A 19,468-nucleotide genomic window follows, 5' to 3' on the forward strand; every position below is an offset into this window, starting at 1 on the left:
CAGACAAACTTAAGTGCAATATTTATCACGAGGCTAACTACAAAAGTTTAAACATCTCGAGCGCCAGTGCCTTCAACATATTAGTGAGCAAATACGTGTTTTCTTTGTTTCAGATATGTTTACATACATAATGTACTGTATGTATGTATAAGGACATGAAAGAGAGTGTAAAGGCAATAGATGGTCTGAAATGGACAGAGAAGCTACAAAGGTAGTGTGAAATGGTGTCTTTTTTTATCCTGCCTTCAAAATTGCACCATTGTGCCAGCAGTCCAGGCATTTCCACTTGACACGAAAAAAAATGGAGTTTCTGCACCTTTCATTGTGGTGACCACCCTGGCTGTTATGTTGCCTCGTGTCCAGTGGGCCGTATGGAGTGGACAATCGCAGGTGGCTTTGACTGAGCTCAGCCTGCCGTTACTTAAATAGAAACCCTCTAAAAGGGATCAAGAGTCCTGTGTTCCATCAGTTTAATATCCACTGCATCTGCGTGGGCCAAGCAGACAGTGCCCCTCTGCCAAGACAAACATATGGGATTCGGCTGAAGGGGTCCAGTTTTCTGAGACGGCCCTCCAGCCTAAACTTCTTAAGGAGCCGGTATGAACGTGCTTTATTTAAAAAGGTACTGCCACTTTCAAAAAGCCTGGATTCAGTGGAGACACTGCTACCTTTCACCCTCCGTGTTGTTTAAAGGTGTGTTTGCTTTAGAAATGTGTGCAAACCTTCGTCATCATTACCTACCATTTTCATCCCTCCCCTTTAAAAAAAAGGAACTTTAAGGAAAAATTACACCAGCTAATTTCTTTTAAAATTTGGGAGGAAAATGAGAAAAAGAAATCCCTGCGGGGAAAAGAAGAATTCCTGCATTTATTAAAGTAAATACTAATAAGGAAGATGATATTTCACCTGTGTGTATCATTTTTAACCTGTTGAGGAGTGAATTATTTTCCAAGTTCCTTCTAGAATTCAATGCAAACAATCTATAGTTTCAGTATTCTGTATACAGTCTGTGGGGGAAATCTCGGAGGGTAATTGTCTCATCATAATGCGGAACTCTCAGTTCACCGAACATTCTAATCACATATTTGTGACCGTACCCCTCAACAAAGCTCCTAAGCATTTACCGCTTATTGAAAATAAAGACATTCCAAACAGAAGCTGAATCTTGGGCGAGTCTGGCGTTGCTCAGTTGAAAAAAATTAGCTGCTTCCTGGAATTTTATTTACAGTCATCCATCAAAAACCCTACACGACCATCAATCACTTGTGCTCAGGTGGACCAAACAAAAGCCACGCAAAAAAAGTTTGACAAGTCCAAAAGTAAATCGATAAGAGACAAAATGACAAGCAAATCCAAAATAGGATGCTGAGTTGAATTTGACCAGGCGGAAATGCCCCACAGTTTAATCGAACTCATTCATTTCTTGCTTGCACACTCCGGCAAATGGCGAGCATTTCCAAACATTTACCTAGTGCTTCGAAAGGTGGTGAGCAGCGACTGCCTGACCCTAAAATAAAACCAAGCCACCGTGAATGGGCCTCAATGTCCATGGCACTGACAACACGAACTGTGGGCACCCCTGAAGTTTATGAAGGTCAGATTAAAAACGTATCAACATATAAATATATCAATAAACGCAGCCAGCATACATTACATGCACGGCAACATCCGTGGCTTCTTGAGAGAGAGAGAGCAAGAGAGAGAGAAAGAGAGAGAGAGAGAGAAAGAGAGAGAGAGAGCAAACCTGAAGAAATAGCTTGCCTCTGCATATCCTAGCACACCTCCCCACCGCCACCTCAAACCGTATACCAAAACAGCTCTGGGGTCAAGTCTCTGCAACGGGCAAGTCCTTGGCTGAATCAACAAGTAACATCAATAACTATTAGTGAATACAACTCTTGTGCCCGATTGCACTTTGCTGGGCAAGGGGCGAATGCCTTCATTTCTTCCTCAGTCAAACAGGCTCCTGAAAGGTTAGGGCCAGTGCCTGCTGGAAACTGTGTCAAGCATAAACACTCTTCATCAGGCAAGGAGGGAAAAAAGGAAATAGCAACTTCTTGGACGTTTACTCAAAACTTTTTTTTATATATTTTTTGACAGCAAGCCTTCATTATATTCTATCATACTTCACTCGGTCAACTTGCCTGCAACTGTATGAAAGTCAGTCAGTGCAGAAGCAAAGTCCAAGTGAGATTTGTGGAGCAAAGTCACTCAGTTCAGTTTTATTTATTTTTTTAGTTTTGTCCTGCATTGCCAGGGAATGAGAAGTGTAAAGCTAAAAAAGACACAGACATAAAAAGTTGATGTTAAAGCCAAACTGCCACCTGTATCATACAGCCCTGGGGATATTGTGCAATTTCAACTGACTTGATCTCACTGCCCTGTGGTGATGTAACAGTTAACATTAAGCTCTGGCCTGCCTCCAACCTGTCTTTATTTAGGTCAATTATTCTGTTCTCTTGCCACTGCCAAGACTGTTTCTCCTGATCCAAGCTTTACCTGATTTCTGTCACAGATGCTGAAAGAAGTCATTCACTTTTGCCAATGCCTGGTGAAAAATATGTATTTTTTTTTCTCAGAGGGCAGCTGGTTCCTCTAGCACTGTGTACAGATGTGCTTTAAACATCTCGTACATGCGAGCTCCAGCTCTTCGGCTCGGCAGAGTGTTGAGTCTGAGTTTGCAAACAACAACACAAATTCATTGCAATGCAGTCATTTTTGTTTCATATTTATTGGCAAATGCAGTTATTCTTTGGCATTAGTCAGTGACTGTGTTGCTTGAGGCGTTATAAAATTTTGGATCGTTGTGTGGGCTATTCAGCGTGTTATTAATGCCATACACAATGTTCTGTATCCTTGCTAACGGATTCCATGGTGTAACACTCATTGTTGTGCAAAAATAATTGAAAAGTCACGATTTTTTACAAAAAAAAAATGGCACTAGGGAGAACAAATTTCCTTTGCCTGTGTCAAGATTCTTTGATTAAATAGGAGCTAAATGCCAAAGCTGCGGAGCCTTGTCGAGCTTCATGCACAAATTTTCCAGCCACAAAGTCAGGCACTTGGGGAACAATTTGTTTCAGGGGATATGGCAAGGATTCCTCATTCCAGGCAGGAAAGAAGTCGTAAGCTACAGTATGTACTATGAGCTTCACGTTACTGAAACCTCAGTTAATGCTCCCAAACATATCACAAGCCTGTCCAGTCTGTGTTCTTTCGTGTTTGCAGGCTTATCTCAGGCTAACACCATTTGCACTGCATAACTCAACTTTAAAAATGATATCTAGAAGGGGGATATGGGAGAAGCACTTGCCTTGCATTTAGAGGCTTGTGCTCAGGAGATGCCCCCAGAATCCAGTCCAGCAGAAGTTTTCTCTAGAGTGTCTCGGTGTGTGTTTAAGTCCTGGTGTGTGTGCTCCATGGCCTTGGGCTAGCGACTGTACCCTGTCATGTTACTCATCAGTCCACAGCAGATAAACTAGAGACTGGGGAGAGGTTGTGCTGGACACTCCCGAGTATGGGAGTGTTGCAAACAAGCTCACTCACTCACTCACTCAGTCAACCCTCATTGAACAAGGTTACGGCTTTTGAAACTGACAGGCCCACGTTTACAACTGGCCTGAGGAGGAGAACTGGACTGGCACACTGCTGGTCAGAGAGGCGGGAAAGCAGTCCCCTATGACCGCACCCACCTGTGACATTTCTAAAGGCCCCTTTGCAATCGCTTACAGTAATTTCCCGCATATAAGCCGCATTGTGTATAAGGACAGTGTTTTATGCAAGTTAAAAGAAACAAAGCCATATTAACACCATATTAACTGCCCCCCTGTATTAACCTCATAGCTGAAGAAATGTAGCTAAATCAATGTATAAGCCGCGGCTAATAGTCGGGAAATTACGGGTACTGCCATCTCGCACCGTGTGTTGGGCTGTAAGGGCAACTTCCGAGCACATCAACACACCAACACACTGCGTGTTGGGCTGTAAGGGCAACTTCCGAGCACATCAACACACCAACACACTGCGTGTTGGGCTGTAAGGGCAACTTCCGAGCACATCAACACAACCAAGCACACGCCTGAAAGGATGATGACACGATCAGGCTTGCGGCCCCACCTCGATCTCTACATACACAGCTCGCCTCAACGACACCTCCGGCCAACAGGCTCATCGTTCGGAGCTGCAGCGCCAAACAGGTGTGTGGAAGTACCCCGCTCTATAATTACAGATTTTACAGCGGAGGCAACATATCCCAACTCCATTTCCATTCTGCGCTAGACGACCGTAAATGTCAACCACATACACTCGTATTTTGGATTCGGAGGCGGCATCGATTTCAACACTATGCTCTTTGTCCGGCCTCGGCAGTAGCTGGAATGTCAGGCATGAATTAGACGGGGTGGGGGGGTGGGGGGGGGCAACGAGTGAGGAGTAGTTCAAAGACGCATCCCAAGTACATCAGCGGCAAAGGAGGGAGAAAAAGAAATGTGAAAGGGGCCGCTGGCAGCGTAGAGAGAGCAATGGGAGGAGGGGGAGGAGGGGGGGGGGCACTCCTGTGATCGTTAACAGTATTAATCTACTGACAAGGGTTCAGTGGGACGCTCGCCTGGGCGCCCGCCAGATCTTCCTCTGAAGCCACGCCAGAGGTTCAATAACGCAATCTGCACAGATCATCAACGACACAGCTTAACTTCCTTCAGCACCCGGTGTGACCCCCCCGCCACCCCCCCCCCCACACACACACACACACACACACACACACACCACACCACCCCCCGCACCTCCTCGCCCATCCTCTCCCCTCCACTCTCTAGTTTTCTCTTTCTCTCTTTCTCTCTCTCTCTCTCTCTCTCTCTCTCTCTCTCTCTCTCTCTCTCTCACACACATCCTCCTGACCACCACCACCACCACCACCACCCCCTCATCCTCCAGCAGGGCAACATGCATGAAAGGAGCCAAAGGCGGAGTGACAGAGCTTGGTGTTTAGCTTGGGGAAACCTGAGCGCCTTGCTTTAGGGAGAGCACTGAACCTCCCTCTGTTTGGCTCCACTCCTCCTCTCCATTAGCCTACTCTTAAAGAGAATATGGCAAAAAACAGAACACACAACCTCAAGAGTCAATAATAAACTCTTCTTTTTCTTTAAAAACAGAATCTGTGACAGAGATATTCCGCATGGAAGTCATTAAACAGATTGATATTACATAAGAAGCTTGTTAATGAGCTGGTTGAGACTGACACCCACAAAAACAACTGGGTATGAGGAATAGACATGCATCACTCATTATCTGGTAGCATATCCCTTGACCTATTTCCAGATGATGCCTTCCTGTGTTTTCATATGCTTCCTCCTCCTCCTCCTCCTCCTCCTCCTCACTGGCCTCCTATACAGAGCCTCCCCCTCAAGCCACCCAGCGACTCCCACAGCCTAAGCCGAGAGGAAGTATCTGCTGCTGAGGCATTAGGGCCAGGGCTGCCTGTAAAAGACTTCCAGACTCCAACATGGCTGTAATTGGGCACAGTAAAACACACACCTAGAGAGGACCATGAGTATCAATTTAGATCAAAGGCCGTTACTGCTGGCTACTGTGTTTGATCCGTCACTTTCGGGAAGTCGTTTTTGGGCCAGGAATCAAGGGGGTTAGGGCGACTTAAGATCCGTCCTGGGAGAATTATCTTAACATATCCCTGTCCATCTTGAACACATACAATTTGCCATTCACTGATGCTTACCTGCACACACACACACACACACACACACACACACACACACACACACACACACACACACACACACACACACACACACACACACACACACACACACACACACACACACACACACACACACACACACACACACACACACATCCTGATTTCACACCTAGCCATTATGGAGGCTTGAATATATTATGTGAGATTCTACTAGTGCTCCTTAGCACCTCTATCGTGTTACATAAGTGGGATGAGACCTTAGATTGACCGCAGAATAAGCACGGTGGTATAACTATATCCAGGTGAGAAGATTTCAGGGTTTTTCCTAGAAAAGCCGAGGAGATTGGTAAGGGGGGGTTTGAACTATGTAATGTCTGCTTGTGTTAAAAATGTGTGGTGGAATGGGGAGGTCTGCTTTATCTCTAAGCTAGAGCTCAGTGCAAGGATACAATGTCCTTGTTAGCCCTAAACCTGCATTCAGTTTTACTTTCAAAAGTTAAAAATGCAATACTAATATATATAGATACTTTAAAAGTTTTGGCTTATGTAGTTCAACCAATTATTCATGAACATTAGTCATTTTCTGCTTGTGTTCTGGACTGGGTAATTTGCATATAAACTGCTTAAAGAGGTTAACAAATCCATGGTTAATGTCATGTAGGTGTTTGCTTTGCGACAAATGTCTCAAATCATTATGAATAATGTATCTGAAAAATTGAGTTTGTTTCCACAAGAAAGCCTTTGGCAAAAGACTGCCGCCATTCAGACAGGCCATAAATTCACAGTGGCTTCACCATGGAGAACAAGCTCAGTCTGCCTTGCTTGGTACATTAAGCATGTTAGTATGTAGGTCGTCGGCATTCACGGAGGTTCAGCCACACTCGTCTCTACACAGGGCTTTGCATTTTCACCAATCGCCTACAACTCCACAGACAGACAGACACACAGCACATTCCTGTGGTTTCAGAGGCATAGGCGGCGTACAGTATATTGTTTCTCCATAACCTAATTGGATGTGCGGCTCAACTAATACAGTGAAACCCAGGGTGCAAGCTGCGGTCAGCTCGAGCCTCCACCTGCATCTCAGGCAACACGACCCATCCGCCCCTCGCCCCGACAACGGGGACACTCTTACTCCCATCGCTTCGAATCATGCGTCTTTGTCCAAAACCTGCTGCGTGGTCCAGTCTGTACTTTAAATCCGAGGCTAATCCTTCAGTGACTCTGAGATCCAGAGGGACAGTGTTTACGCCATGGGGGGAATGGGGCAGGCAGCTAATTTGTGCAGATCTCAGGGTGACCCAAGGTTCACTCAACTCTGGTATCATTTTGGATGCTGGCCCAAGGGTTGCAGAGTTCATCGTAAGAAAGGCAGGGACAGGAAAAGACACACTAGAGAGTAAACGGTTACACACACACACACACACACACCCAGCCCTACACACGCATACACACACACACACACACTCATCTGATCTGAGACCATGGCCGTGCCGTGCCTTACTTGAATGAAGAAAGGAGGGATTCCTCCATATACTCTGAAGAGCTTGCATGGTCTTGGGGAGTACAGGAGAAACATGTGTTCTTAGCTGTGTGTCTTTACCAATTGTTTACTAGTTCAGTGTAAACAGACAGGCTGTTTCGTCTGAACCATCAGACAAAATAGATTCCAAGTAAAAGTGAACTCTAATGCAATCATGTGAAACAGATGGCTAAATGGATGATTATTGAGGACACAGTACCAGCGGTGGCGGCACGCAATAGCACTTTTGGCCAGACTTTTGTCCTGATGCCGAGAATTCTTTTTGCCCTGATTCAGGCACAATGGCGATTTATCTTCATTTACATGCTATTGTTATTATCGCCATTGCAGCGTAGGCGGCACTACCGGCACAAATCTAATCTCACTCACCAGCGGCTCTCTCTTGCATGTGTGTGAGGCACTGGTGTGTCTGCATTCAGTGGGCAGTCTGAGCATGGCGTTGGGCACCATATCAAACTCTCACATCAATTACAAGTATTACTCATCATGATGTGGAATCAACCTTCTAAACCAACACTTAAGACCTTTTATAAGGAATGATCACGTTCTTGTCCTTTACATTACTGTCATGGTGACATTATTGGCACAGGTAGCATTGTGTATATTTGTATTGTGCTTTCATTCTCACTGAGATATTCTAAAAGGAAATGTTGCTTAGGAATAAAAACCTAAATTGGAGTTAAAAATAGGCCCACTGAAAAAATGGCATGCAGGTCCATACAAATGCAAATCCTGGCGCCACTACTGCTTAGTACTACAGACTGCATTCAAGTTTGTAATCAGCGGAAACCTGATTTAAAGATGCATATCAATCACTGACAAACAGTATTATATTAGTCAGAACTGATTGAAAGGAATTTTCAACTTGCACAAAATGTTAAATGACTTTATCAAGATGGCATTGTATGAAAAAACACAAATTTCTGACAAATATCTTGATTAGTAACAGAAATAATCAGCCAAAATGCTTTAATTACTGAAAATGTGTACGTTCTTGTCAGACCCACACATTTGTATGTGATTGATGAGGTACTTACCAGCCCATCACAGTTGTTTATAGCGACGGAGGCGTCTGGCACGTCCGTGATGTCGCCGACAAACGTGCAGTCTGTTTTGAGAAGTTCCCGGTTCATTATCCTGTCCGTGCGAACGCTGGAGCGATTGCCGCTCTCCGTCGAGTTGCCATTGTCCTCCACCACGGCCTCCACCTCATCGTGCCACTCCACCATAGCCCCAGGGGCCACGAGCTTGCGGTTGGGGTGCAGTCGCAGGTGGAACTCCTTACCGAAGGCGGTGATGTTGAAGAAGAGCTGGTCACCCTGCTGCAGGCCCAGTGCCGCGTCCCTCTTCACCCGCTGCTTGTGGTTGGCTGAGAGCAGATGTGACAGGTAGTGGCCCTCCGAGTCGGTGCTGATGGGGGTGATCAGACCGTACTCCTTCAGCCGGCTTTTGAGGAACTCTGGAAGCAAGGCAAGGCAGGTTCATGCACAAAAGTCATTCCTATGGGTGATACCAGGGACAAGTCATGTCTTCTCACATTTTGCAACATTAAAATATGTATGTGTGCATGCATGTGCAATGCATATGAGTTGTGTGTGTGTGTGTGTGTGTGTGTGTGTGTGTGTGTGTGTGTGTGTGTGTGAGTGTCTGTTGGAGGCAGAGTGTGGGGATAGGGGGTATTAAAGGTATCAGCTATTAGATGGTAATTAATCTTAATTAGGCATGTTTGTTTGGTTTCTACTACGATCCTCATTCACTTTCTCATTTGTGGTCAACTTAGCAGTTAAAAGAAGCTTAAAGGCCTCAAACAGCTTCTTTCATTTCAAAGCATTTTTCCACCAGCATTTGGCCTGCCTTTTAGACATACTGTATGAATGATGGCTTGCATACAGGTAGGCCTCTGAAATGTGAAAAAATATATATACTGCGGCTGGCCAGAAATCTTGAAGCTTGTAATTTGCCCATGGTACTTTTGGCTTCAAACATGAAATAAAAGCAGATGTCATTGTTTGACACATACAATGAGCCTGAAGAAATTGCATGCTTTATGTCCCACAGCAGTCTGGTTTTGGACACAACTGATGCAGTGAAGTGACTGTAAGCCTAACCAAGCACAGTTTTTGGTCCAACAGCTGTCAATTATCAAATACTGACAGAGTGACTTCTGGAGGAACTTGTTAATCCCTGTCAGCACATAAGAAGTCATCCTCATTCTGGAAGTCTGAATATGATACAAATCTAAGAAGCAGGCCATGTGTTTGTGGGAAAACATTAAATGTACTATTGTTTTACAAGGCCATGCAAAAAAAGTTAAATGTTTTTTTTTTTCTTTTTCTTTTTTCTTATTCTAATATTCATGGTGGTCAGACTGCAGTCTGTTTGTATTCAATGCCTTTTCTTGCTGGGAAGGGAAAGGCCTGTAATCACTGAATCCAGCTACTGTATAATAGAACTGTGTACTGCATTCACAGACGTATTATCATGGAGCAACTGTGAAAAAAACCAACTAAATATTGTTTCTGTCAAAGCTTTATCATGAGAAACTGAAATGTTTTGGACATTGTAACTCACTACATGCATTGTTCACTTTAAATAAAGAATAGGGAACTATTATGATTGTCTTGTGTCACCAGATTTCATCAAGCATTAATGAATGAATAATGTTCCCAACAACTTCCTCTACACATGTATGAGGTTGTGATGCAAATGGGTCAATATTTGGGCAGAGTATGAAAGAAACACTTGTATACTTTTTAGTAGGTCCAGTCCTTATGGGCCATTTAGCTTGACTGTTGAGTAGTAACCAAAACAATGGAGATGTTTCACTGAGTTATTTACTTTGGTGATTAAAGTTCCAGATTGTGAGAGAATAGTTAGGAGATAAATTAGTCTTACCTTCCTTATCTACTTCACCAGCCTGAAAGAAAAATCAGAATACAAGTTTACTTCAAACCTCCACGGTAAACTGAACACTCATTGCTGGCACCAATGACACATTGTAGGCCTATAAACTTTTACTAGTCTCTCTCTCCCTCTCTCTCTCACTGACCACAATGTCATGGAAGATCGTGTTGAATCATGAGTGACTTGGCAAAAGATCAACTTTCACTTTCACGTGTTAAGAGCATGCTCCTTTAAATAAATAAATAAAACAATGTCACAAAAATGACCGTGGTAATATTGTCGCCTACATTTAGTTACATTGTAAATTATCATTTAAAACACAAGAGGACAGCTGGTCCATTTCACAGCATCTGTGTGACCAGGAGAGGACTCCTAAACTAGCCAAGCCATGATAAATTCATTAATAGCCTACTCGTCTTTATACGCACCAACACATCAGAGTCGAGAAGAACGCTTTTAGTCAGGGACTTAACTTCTGTCAAAGTGAGAAGGTAACTGTCAAGCTGGCGCCAAATGCTCGAGCTCATTTGGAAAAATACACCTTATAACTTTGTCTGAGTCTCTCGCGCTTTAGCACGCGTTTCTATCGCGAACCATTGCCAGTGGAATGAATTAAGTGAACGACTGTAAGAAAGTGGTGACTTACCAGGTCGGCTGAAGTCAGACTCACTACAACTCCCACTAGGACTAAGCTCAGTGACAGGAGGACCATCACGAGTCGAGTGCGTTCAACAGCAAAGAAGAAATGTAAAATAATAGTGGACAAATATCCAATTCAGGTATTTCACCGTGCTTTCCGCGCCGACAAAGTGACGAAAAACACTAACCCAACTATCCAATTCAGTCAGACAGTGAATCTGAAACAACTTTTTTCTTCTCCAGGAGACAAGCAGTAGGCTATTAACGTACAATTAAGTTAAGCGAAAGTTTCAGAACTTGGGTCAATGTTTTGAGTTTATTATGGCTGAAACGCTGATTAGTAGAACATCCCTAGCAGACTGAGTTAGTGGAAGCCCCCGCTAACTGGACAGAGCAGAGGCTGAGCTCTTGCAACCTGGTACGTCTCTCTGCCTAATAAACTAGACCAGCCCTGCTGATGTGACGTCACGCCCTCCTCTTTCTCAGAGAAACACATGGAGGAGGGAAAAAAGGGAAAAGAATATGCAAGGAAAACACATGGTAATACTTTCTCCCCTCAGATTTGTGCTGCTGGTTCAAAGGCGGCGCCTCAGACGAACACCAACTTGCCGGTTTATTCAAGCGCACAACCACCCTCATAGGCTACTGAAACAGCTGTCAATGACACTGGCAATTTTGCTCTTTTGATTTTTCAGTGTCCAAATTCTTTGGGTTTTAATTATATTTTGTGAAAATTACCCATAGGTTAGTTACACGTAGTATTTTGATTTCCCAACCTCTCCCCACCTCATTCAGCAGGCAAACTACATCCTACAGTAGCCTACATATCACATAGTTATTACAAGAGTGTTAACATAACTGACATAGCCTATTGTCAATATAATGAACTCAAAGTGAAGTTCAGTAGACGAAAAGGTGGCCATATTTATTATTCACCTAGTTTTCCACAAAGATCTAGGTTATTCAGTGGATTAGACCTGCATAATACAGAGAAATCACGTGTTCTGAATAAGCTTCTTTGAACTTGTTCATAAATAAATTGATAGCACACTTTCCACTAAAATACATTATAAACGCATGCTGCCAGCCTTACAGACATGGCAAGGAATAGTCAGCAGGGAAATATTCTATTCTATTGAGAACTATGAATTAGTGCAGTCTAGATAAGAATAAATTATTCAGGCCTAATTTCTGAGACGTTGCTACATTTCTGAACTATACCCAGGCAATATTCTCATACCTTGATCATTTATTGTCTGTATGGATTCAGAATGAGCATCACTGCACCATCCTGCACCTCTGCTGTGCAACTTAAAGTTACTTGGCTCACAATGTGTACCTACAGTATGTTTTAGAGCATTGAAGTTTGGTTTAAACTGACTGTAAAGCAGATGTACTGTAACAACTGACATCTGAATATGAGAACTGCAGTTGGATATGAAAAGCATAACTGAAATAACTGATGTTGAACATGTTGACTTTCCATCCCTCTTTATTCACCACTTTATTATTTTAAATGGGCAAGCAAAACTTTCACAAGGTTCATTAAACTGTACTGTACCTCTATTTTTACACGGCTACACCATCAATTCAGTTTTGCTCACATAATTTCCCATGCAGAGAGATGTCAATGCTTCTGAGGGATGAGCGGGCACAGTATAGATTGTTTTAGTCTCCCCAGGAAGAGGGTTCACTCTGTTTGACTGTTGACAGAAATAACAGCTTCCTCTCGCTGTCTGCATAACTCCCATCTCTATGAAGCATGAGCTAGCTTATGAGCAAGAGCAATGTGAATGGCTGTGAGTTTTATTGCGCATGACAGGAGTCGTCTCAGCAAACTCAAAATAATGACTGCTGAAAGTTTTTTTTCATGTGTGTGTGTGTGTGTGTGTGTGTGTGTGTGTGTGTTTTCAACAGTTCGAGTTGTAAGTTGCCCTCAGAAAGTTCTCACACATATATGTATCAAGTTGTGATAATTACGTTGTCCTCCGACTTTAAGCACATGCAGGTCCTGTGAGGGAGCTGTTTAGCTTCACTCGTGCATATTCACACATCCTAAACAGACACGGGTCTCTGCTGGGGCCACGTGTGCAGTTGGCAGCTGGTGTACAGGTTGGTGGAGTATAGCGCTGGAGGAAACACAATCGCCTTCCCCACAGCTGCTCTCCTCATGGCCAACCCCCATGCACACACACACACACACACACACCAGCAGAGGAGGGATACTCCTCCACTTTCCACTCCCTGGGCACCACCATGCACCCATCCAGCCCCTGGCTCTCCACTCATCACACTCTCTCCACTTCAGTACCAGGGATACGCCATCTCCCTCCTTTTCAATACACACACACACACACACACACACACACACACACACACACACACACACACACACACACACACACACACACACACACACACACACACACACACACACACTCACATACACATACACATTAACACACACACACACACACACACACACACACACACACACACACACACACACACACACACACACACACACACACACACACACACACACATACACTTACTCAGTCATACCACATCCTGTTCCCAACCAACTTTCATGCCTGGAGCTGACCAAGTTCTCACAGTGGTACTCTATGGACTGGGGAGTCCTTACAGACAAAGGTCAAATGAGAGCTTTGGTATACATCTAAGAAAGAACACAAGAGTGTCTAGTTTCATCTCGCTCAAGACCGGCGGCGACTGCTGCTTTCACAAGGTTGGATAGCACAATGTTATTGCACTGGGACACTGGAGAGACTCAGTGAGAATCTCAGTCTGCTACTTCTGTCTGGCCCCTTATTGAAAACCTCAGTATTCTGACGAAAAGAAAACACAGAAAGTGGACAAATCTCCAATACTGTAGTCTCTGATGAAGGACACAGTCTGAGGTCTTGTTCAGTGTGTGGGCGCTTGTGCCCTTAAGTTTTTTTGTTCTTTTTTTTATTAGGAAATAAAAGAGAATGTCATCAGGCCTTTTCAAACCTGTGTTTCTTTCTTCTGTCACAAGACTGCCTTCTTGCAGTCCTTTTGACTGAAACTATTACCCCAAATGACGAGTCTGTAAACGAATCAAGCATTTCCTGACATGGTGGCAAAGCCATCGTCACACACCTTTTATCCCCAGTTAATAAAAGTTAATCTGAAATGTCAATATACAGTCAACACCCTGATCAACATCACACATTTAAATATTTAATAGACAAGCAATAGACACATATTTAATAGACAAGCAATAGACACATTGCTTGTCAGTGTTTCCACATTTGTTTCACTGCCGGCAAACAACAATGCAAGAACTCATGAATATTCATGTGCCGACCGGCCAGTTCACCCAAGCATGAAAGGCATGGTGGGACCAAAACGGAGGGGAAGTCTGGACAAAGATGACCTTACCGACATCACAAACAACTGGCAAATGGACGAAAAGCGCAGAGTTGAATGTATTGAATGTCACACCATCCTCTGCCTGTGTTTGCTATTGTTCTCCAAACAAAACTCAGTGACACAATAGAAGCTGAAGGAATGCCAAAGTCACAATGTGTATACCACTGGTATGCTCCCTGGCCCTCCTCGGGGTGAATAGTAGTGTTGTCCATAGACGTCATTGGAGTTGAGGAGAACAATAAAAAAGGTATTGCAATAAAGTCCTCTTTTGGGAGCTATGGTGGAGACATTCCAGGAGAGGGTGTTGAAGGCAGAATTTGACATAATTTAAAACATCCTTGTCATATTGTGAAAGGGAGTCTCTCTGACCCCCTCTCAAGTCTTCATAATTTATTCTCAGTTTTTTTTTTTTTTATTCTTTCATTATTTCACTACTCTGAGCGGCCATAAATAGCCTTCAGCTAAAAGGGACAGTGAGGCCAACCACAAAGAGAGGGGAAGAGGAAGCGACAATGTACGATGATGCTTTGCATGAAAATAGCTTGTTTATTGATCCGTTCTGGTAACACCCAATGAGGTTCCTTTCCCACAAGATCTGTAGCCTACGTGGATGCCACCTCGACCGCAGCAACAAGCACAATGCTTTTCTGAGCAGTTTGTCACGGTCATTGTTCAAGTACAGTACGCACATCTTGACCTGAGTTGAGTTGAGACTCCAGAGAGTAAGGTACAGCAAAAGCGAGCACTTCTTGGCACCTGACCTAAGAAACCCCTCATTTAGCAAGAACTCTCACAGTGAAGGGCTTCACTTCAAATGACTCATGGACTAACAATGTATTTCTTAACTAAAAAAAAAAATCTTACATAATTCCGACTGGCAGGTATTATAGTTATAACACACTGGTTGGAAGGTAGGTAAGGGTTTACTAGAACTGCTGGAAAATGAGTTGAGAATGAAAAATTCTCAGGGAAGACTGACCTTTTTGTGACGAACGTGAAGTAAAGGGGCGATGATTTTTATTTCCTGACATTTTGTTAAATGCAGGTCACTGTTTCGCCTGGCTTCTTTTCCGATACTTCTATGTTCCATGTATTTGATTTTCTGTTAAGACCGAATGAAAGTATCTAGTGTTGTACATGTCCCTAACTTTCCTCTTCTTCCACAGAACAGACACATGGAAACCATTCAAAACCTACAGTATGTGTATGTGTGTGTGTGTGTGTGTGTGTGTGTGTGTGTGTGTGTGTGTGTGTGTGTGTGTGTGTGTGTCTGTGTCTGTGTGTGTCTGTGTGTGACTGTGTGTATGTGGGTGTGTGCGTTTGAATGGGGAAACAGGAAGGAGAACATGATAAAAGTGACTGGGCATCCATGACTTATCTGAAGAAGGAACAAGAGGTGAATTGAGCCAGCATGGGTGGCTGGGATGAGAGTGAGTTCACTAACTTCTCAGTCCCCTACGACCACCCATCTATTTCTGATGAAGAAAAAAGCAGAGACGAAAAAAATAACTTTCACTTTTACATTGACTGCCTAGGAAAATGCTTGCTAATTTGTAGGTATAGAAGGTTCCAGAGAACCGATCTGAATCAACCTCTTCCCGGACCCTCTAACCCACTTTCCTGCTAACGCCCCCAATTCCATACAGAGGGCCAGGAATAGTAATATGCAGACAGCAAGTGTTTCGCAATTTATAGTATCTCACTGTGATTCATGCAACAACCAACTGGCTGTTTTGTCTTTTGAGCTGAAAACCGACAGACATTTCTGGAAAGATTTGCTTTGCCAAGATGAATCTTCTGATCTTTTAACCTTTATTTCACCAATACATCTCCCTGAAGTATGTCAGGGTTAAAACAATTCGGCTATTCAGCACCAGGGCCTAATACACCCACTGCCTAATACATCCAATCTACTTGACTATGGAGGTGAAGGGCAAATAGTCGTCAGGCCTCAGTGGCACACGCTGATGACAGTGGCGCGAAGGAGAGCCAGACTGTGAGCCGAGATGGCAGCGGCAGGCCAGAAGGGGGCATTCCATGTTCTATAGCTGAAATCCCCCTTTTGAGACTGACAAGCCGCACAGCATGAGTCATTAGCGCTAAAAGGCCTTAAGCTTTGAAAGGAGGGGAGGGGGTGCAGAGAGAGGAAGAAAGAGATGGACAGAGAAAGAGAGAGATAGAGAGAAAGAGGAAGAGAGGGAGAGAGAGAAAGAGAGAGGGTGAAAGGGAGGGATTGTGACTTCAAAACCCCATGCTTCCCAGAAGTAAGCCCAGTGTCATAACTTGGGCATCTGTGCCTTGGCTGCCAAATAGACTCTCTCAATCGGACCATCTGATCACGGCTCGGTTTAATTGGCTGATTTTTATCCGGGCCCCTCAGCCCGTGCCCTTGATGTGAGAAAATCGGTTCTGTCAGGGAATCATCTGCCGTATTCGCCAGCTGGTAGCTTCTGCCCGGCAACTGGAGGATTAGGCATATAACAAGCATAGTTAGAAGAAGTAGAAGTAGAAGAAGAAGAAGAAGAAGAAGAAGAAGAAGAAGAAGAGGAAGAAAATGAAGACAGGAATTCCTTGATGCATTCCTTCAGGAAAGTCAACATTGCAGAAGATTATAGAGAACAGTCACATGCATTTGTAATCCTAAATTTATTTCTGGCAAACTCTGTATCTGTCCCCTGAAAGCATAGCATCAACCATGATGTGTGAAATTGCACTAGACTTATGCCAAAACACACACAAGACACACACAGGTATACCCAGTGTCACACAAATGATATGCCTATCGTCTACTGTAAGTGGCAGGACTTCCCAGGGCTTGTTCATTCAAATAGCAGGCTGCGCTGACAGCCTCCTTAGTGCCATCACAGGAGATAATACATGGATGTATTTAACCAACAATTGAGCTCATTCCTTTGCATGCTTGTGGTGACACAAGGTGTGACATCACAACTTTCCCTCTCCAAGGGAGGGCTGCATTGAGTGAAGCCAGACAGACACAACTGCCAGTCTCGCTGACAAAGGCCTGAAGCTCTGGCCCTCACACATAGGAGAAAAAAAGAAGAAAGAAGAAATGGAAATAAAATGAAATGAAATAAAAACCTTGGAAGTACCCTCAACAGATCACTAACGTATGATGCAGGCAGTGGCACTGGCACCCTGACAAAGCCTGTGACCGACCACTCTGCTTATGGGACATGGTGGGACAGAGAGAGAGAGAGAGAGAGAAAGAGAGAGAGCACAAGTGGAATGGATGGAGAGAGAATGAGATGTTCCCTTCTCCCTCTCCCACACACACTCTTCACCTCCAAAATGTGGGACAGGGAAGGGCACTTGCGCTCTCCAACATACGGCATCTCAGCAGTTCGCCACAGACTAGACAGAGCAGCCCTCTGCCACCAGCCCCGGTGTTGATGTTGGCAGAGGGGGAGTTGTCACACATGCTGCACCACAGGAAAGTCCAATATTTGAACTTTTCACTCCGATTTCACTCGCAGCGCGCCCCTGACTGAAAAGAGTTCGCTTTTTGTGGACGAGCTGAAGACCAGACCGGGGGGTGGGGGTGGGGGGCGCAGGAGTAGGGTGGACGGGGGGGGGGCATGGTGGATTTTGTCGCTGTGCGGAGTTGTGCACCGCTTTCTGAAAGGGTGGGTAAATTCCCATAAAAGAAGTGCTGAAACAAAATTGCTCCTTTTAGGTTATGCAATACCCAAAGGCAGACTCCTCTGGCCTGACACAGATGCCTGAGAGAGGGGATCTAGGAGGGTGGGGAACCGTCCTTTCAAATGCTTGGAAAGTGGGACATTAAGAACATCACGTTCAAGTTAACAAAGCTCACTCCTCTCAGTGAGTCTCTGAGTGCCCCATCTCAGGATATATATAGACTTTTGGGAATGACACCATACAGTATGTTCAGTGGACATTGATTTTTATTACAGTAAAGAAACTAATTCAGCAGAAAAAACAAAAAATATATAATTAAACCACCATGGCTCGGTGTCACAATAAAATTGTGGAAAAGGACACAGCTAATGAAACCTGAAATGAAACTAATGACTTAAAAGTGCTCTCAGCAATTAATCATCATAGTCATTCATCAAAAACGACCAGACAAGCCAAGGGATGGAGGAGTGGACGAAGACGGACATGTGAGCAACTGTGACCATAAGAAGTTGGCATACATCCCACTTTTGCTTTCCCACCACATCCCACAACAACCCCAATAACTTTCACAAAAATGCAACAGTTTTATGGCATGTACTGTATATGAGATGAAACAGAGATCAGAGGCACAGCAAGGTCATGAGAACAAAAAGAGTAGAAAAAATCTGAAAAATGAGGACACTTCACTAAACCGCGCTAAAGTGAACAAAACAACACTTCATCAAACTGTCTTTCAAGCTGTCAAAAAACACAGTCTGAGGTAGATCTACTGCATAGCGGTGCAGTGTAAAATATGCATGCACACGCTTCAGATTATAAATCATGTTACTCAATGGCTCCTCATCTCTTCTCTTGCTACTCTTTCAACACCACACATCTTACATGCTTTACCCCTTGGTCAACCAGTGATTGTTGAAATTCAAATGTTTGCTCATGTATGTACAGTAGGTTACAGTAAGTGTGCATGCATGCATGTGTGTGTGTGTGTGTGTGTGTGTGTGTGTGTGTGTGTGTGCATGTGTGTGTGTGTGTGCGTGTGCGTGTTGTTTGTGTGCACATAGGGAGGAGGCGGACCAAAAGCTTCTATTCATTATCAGCCTAGTGAGGCTACATACCCACCAAGTTGTACTGTATGTGCCCTGGTGATCAGCTGCTGTCAAAACAAAATAACCCACCATCTCCTCTACCATAATAATGAACTAACAGACTATGGCAATATCAGAGGGACAAATAGCACCAACACCTACACTGGAAGTTGGCAGGGTGACTGAAGGAGGGAAAATGTTAGAGGGAAGCAGACCCCGGTGGGTCTGGAACCAAGCCTTCCGATTGGTGTTTACTGCTCACCACAGGCCAATCACATTCCTTCTTGTGGTTCACATGTGGCTAAGAAACCAGAGAAAGGAGATGTGTGAACATGCTCAAAAGACTTATAAACATTTGTATTTTAAAAGCTTGAAGAATTTTGGGCATATTGCAACACATACAGTATGTGGAATTTGGCATAATATTCTAAGACATTTGAATAAAAAGATATATAGTGTAAAGACATCTCACAAGTCTCCCTTATACAACATACTAAATTGGTTTCA

At 44.0% G+C, this 19,468-nt stretch overlaps 1 protein-coding gene across 1 annotated transcript in view; it reads right to left on the reverse strand.

The window, feature by feature from the left end:
* Positions 1–11,173, reverse strand: part of adamts3 (ADAM metallopeptidase with thrombospondin type 1 motif, 3) — a 73,467-nt gene extending 62,294 nt beyond the window's left edge. The window contains exons 1-3 of the mRNA XM_062543289.1: positions 10,807–11,173; positions 10,152–10,173; positions 8,294–8,715 (exon numbers count right to left, since the gene is read on the reverse strand). Of these exons, the coding sequence (XP_062399273.1) occupies positions 8,294–8,715; positions 10,152–10,173; positions 10,807–10,872 (510 nt within the window). The 5' untranslated portion in view covers positions 10,873–11,173. The remainder of the gene's footprint in view (positions 1–8,293; positions 8,716–10,151; positions 10,174–10,806) is intronic.
* Between the last annotated feature and the right edge of the window lie 8,295 nt (positions 11,174–19,468).

The sequence above is a fragment of the Sardina pilchardus genome, chromosome 8, assembly GCF_963854185.1.
Source record: "Sardina pilchardus chromosome 8, fSarPil1.1, whole genome shotgun sequence".
NCBI classification, from domain to species: Eukaryota; Metazoa; Chordata; class Actinopteri; order Clupeiformes; family Clupeidae; genus Sardina; species Sardina pilchardus.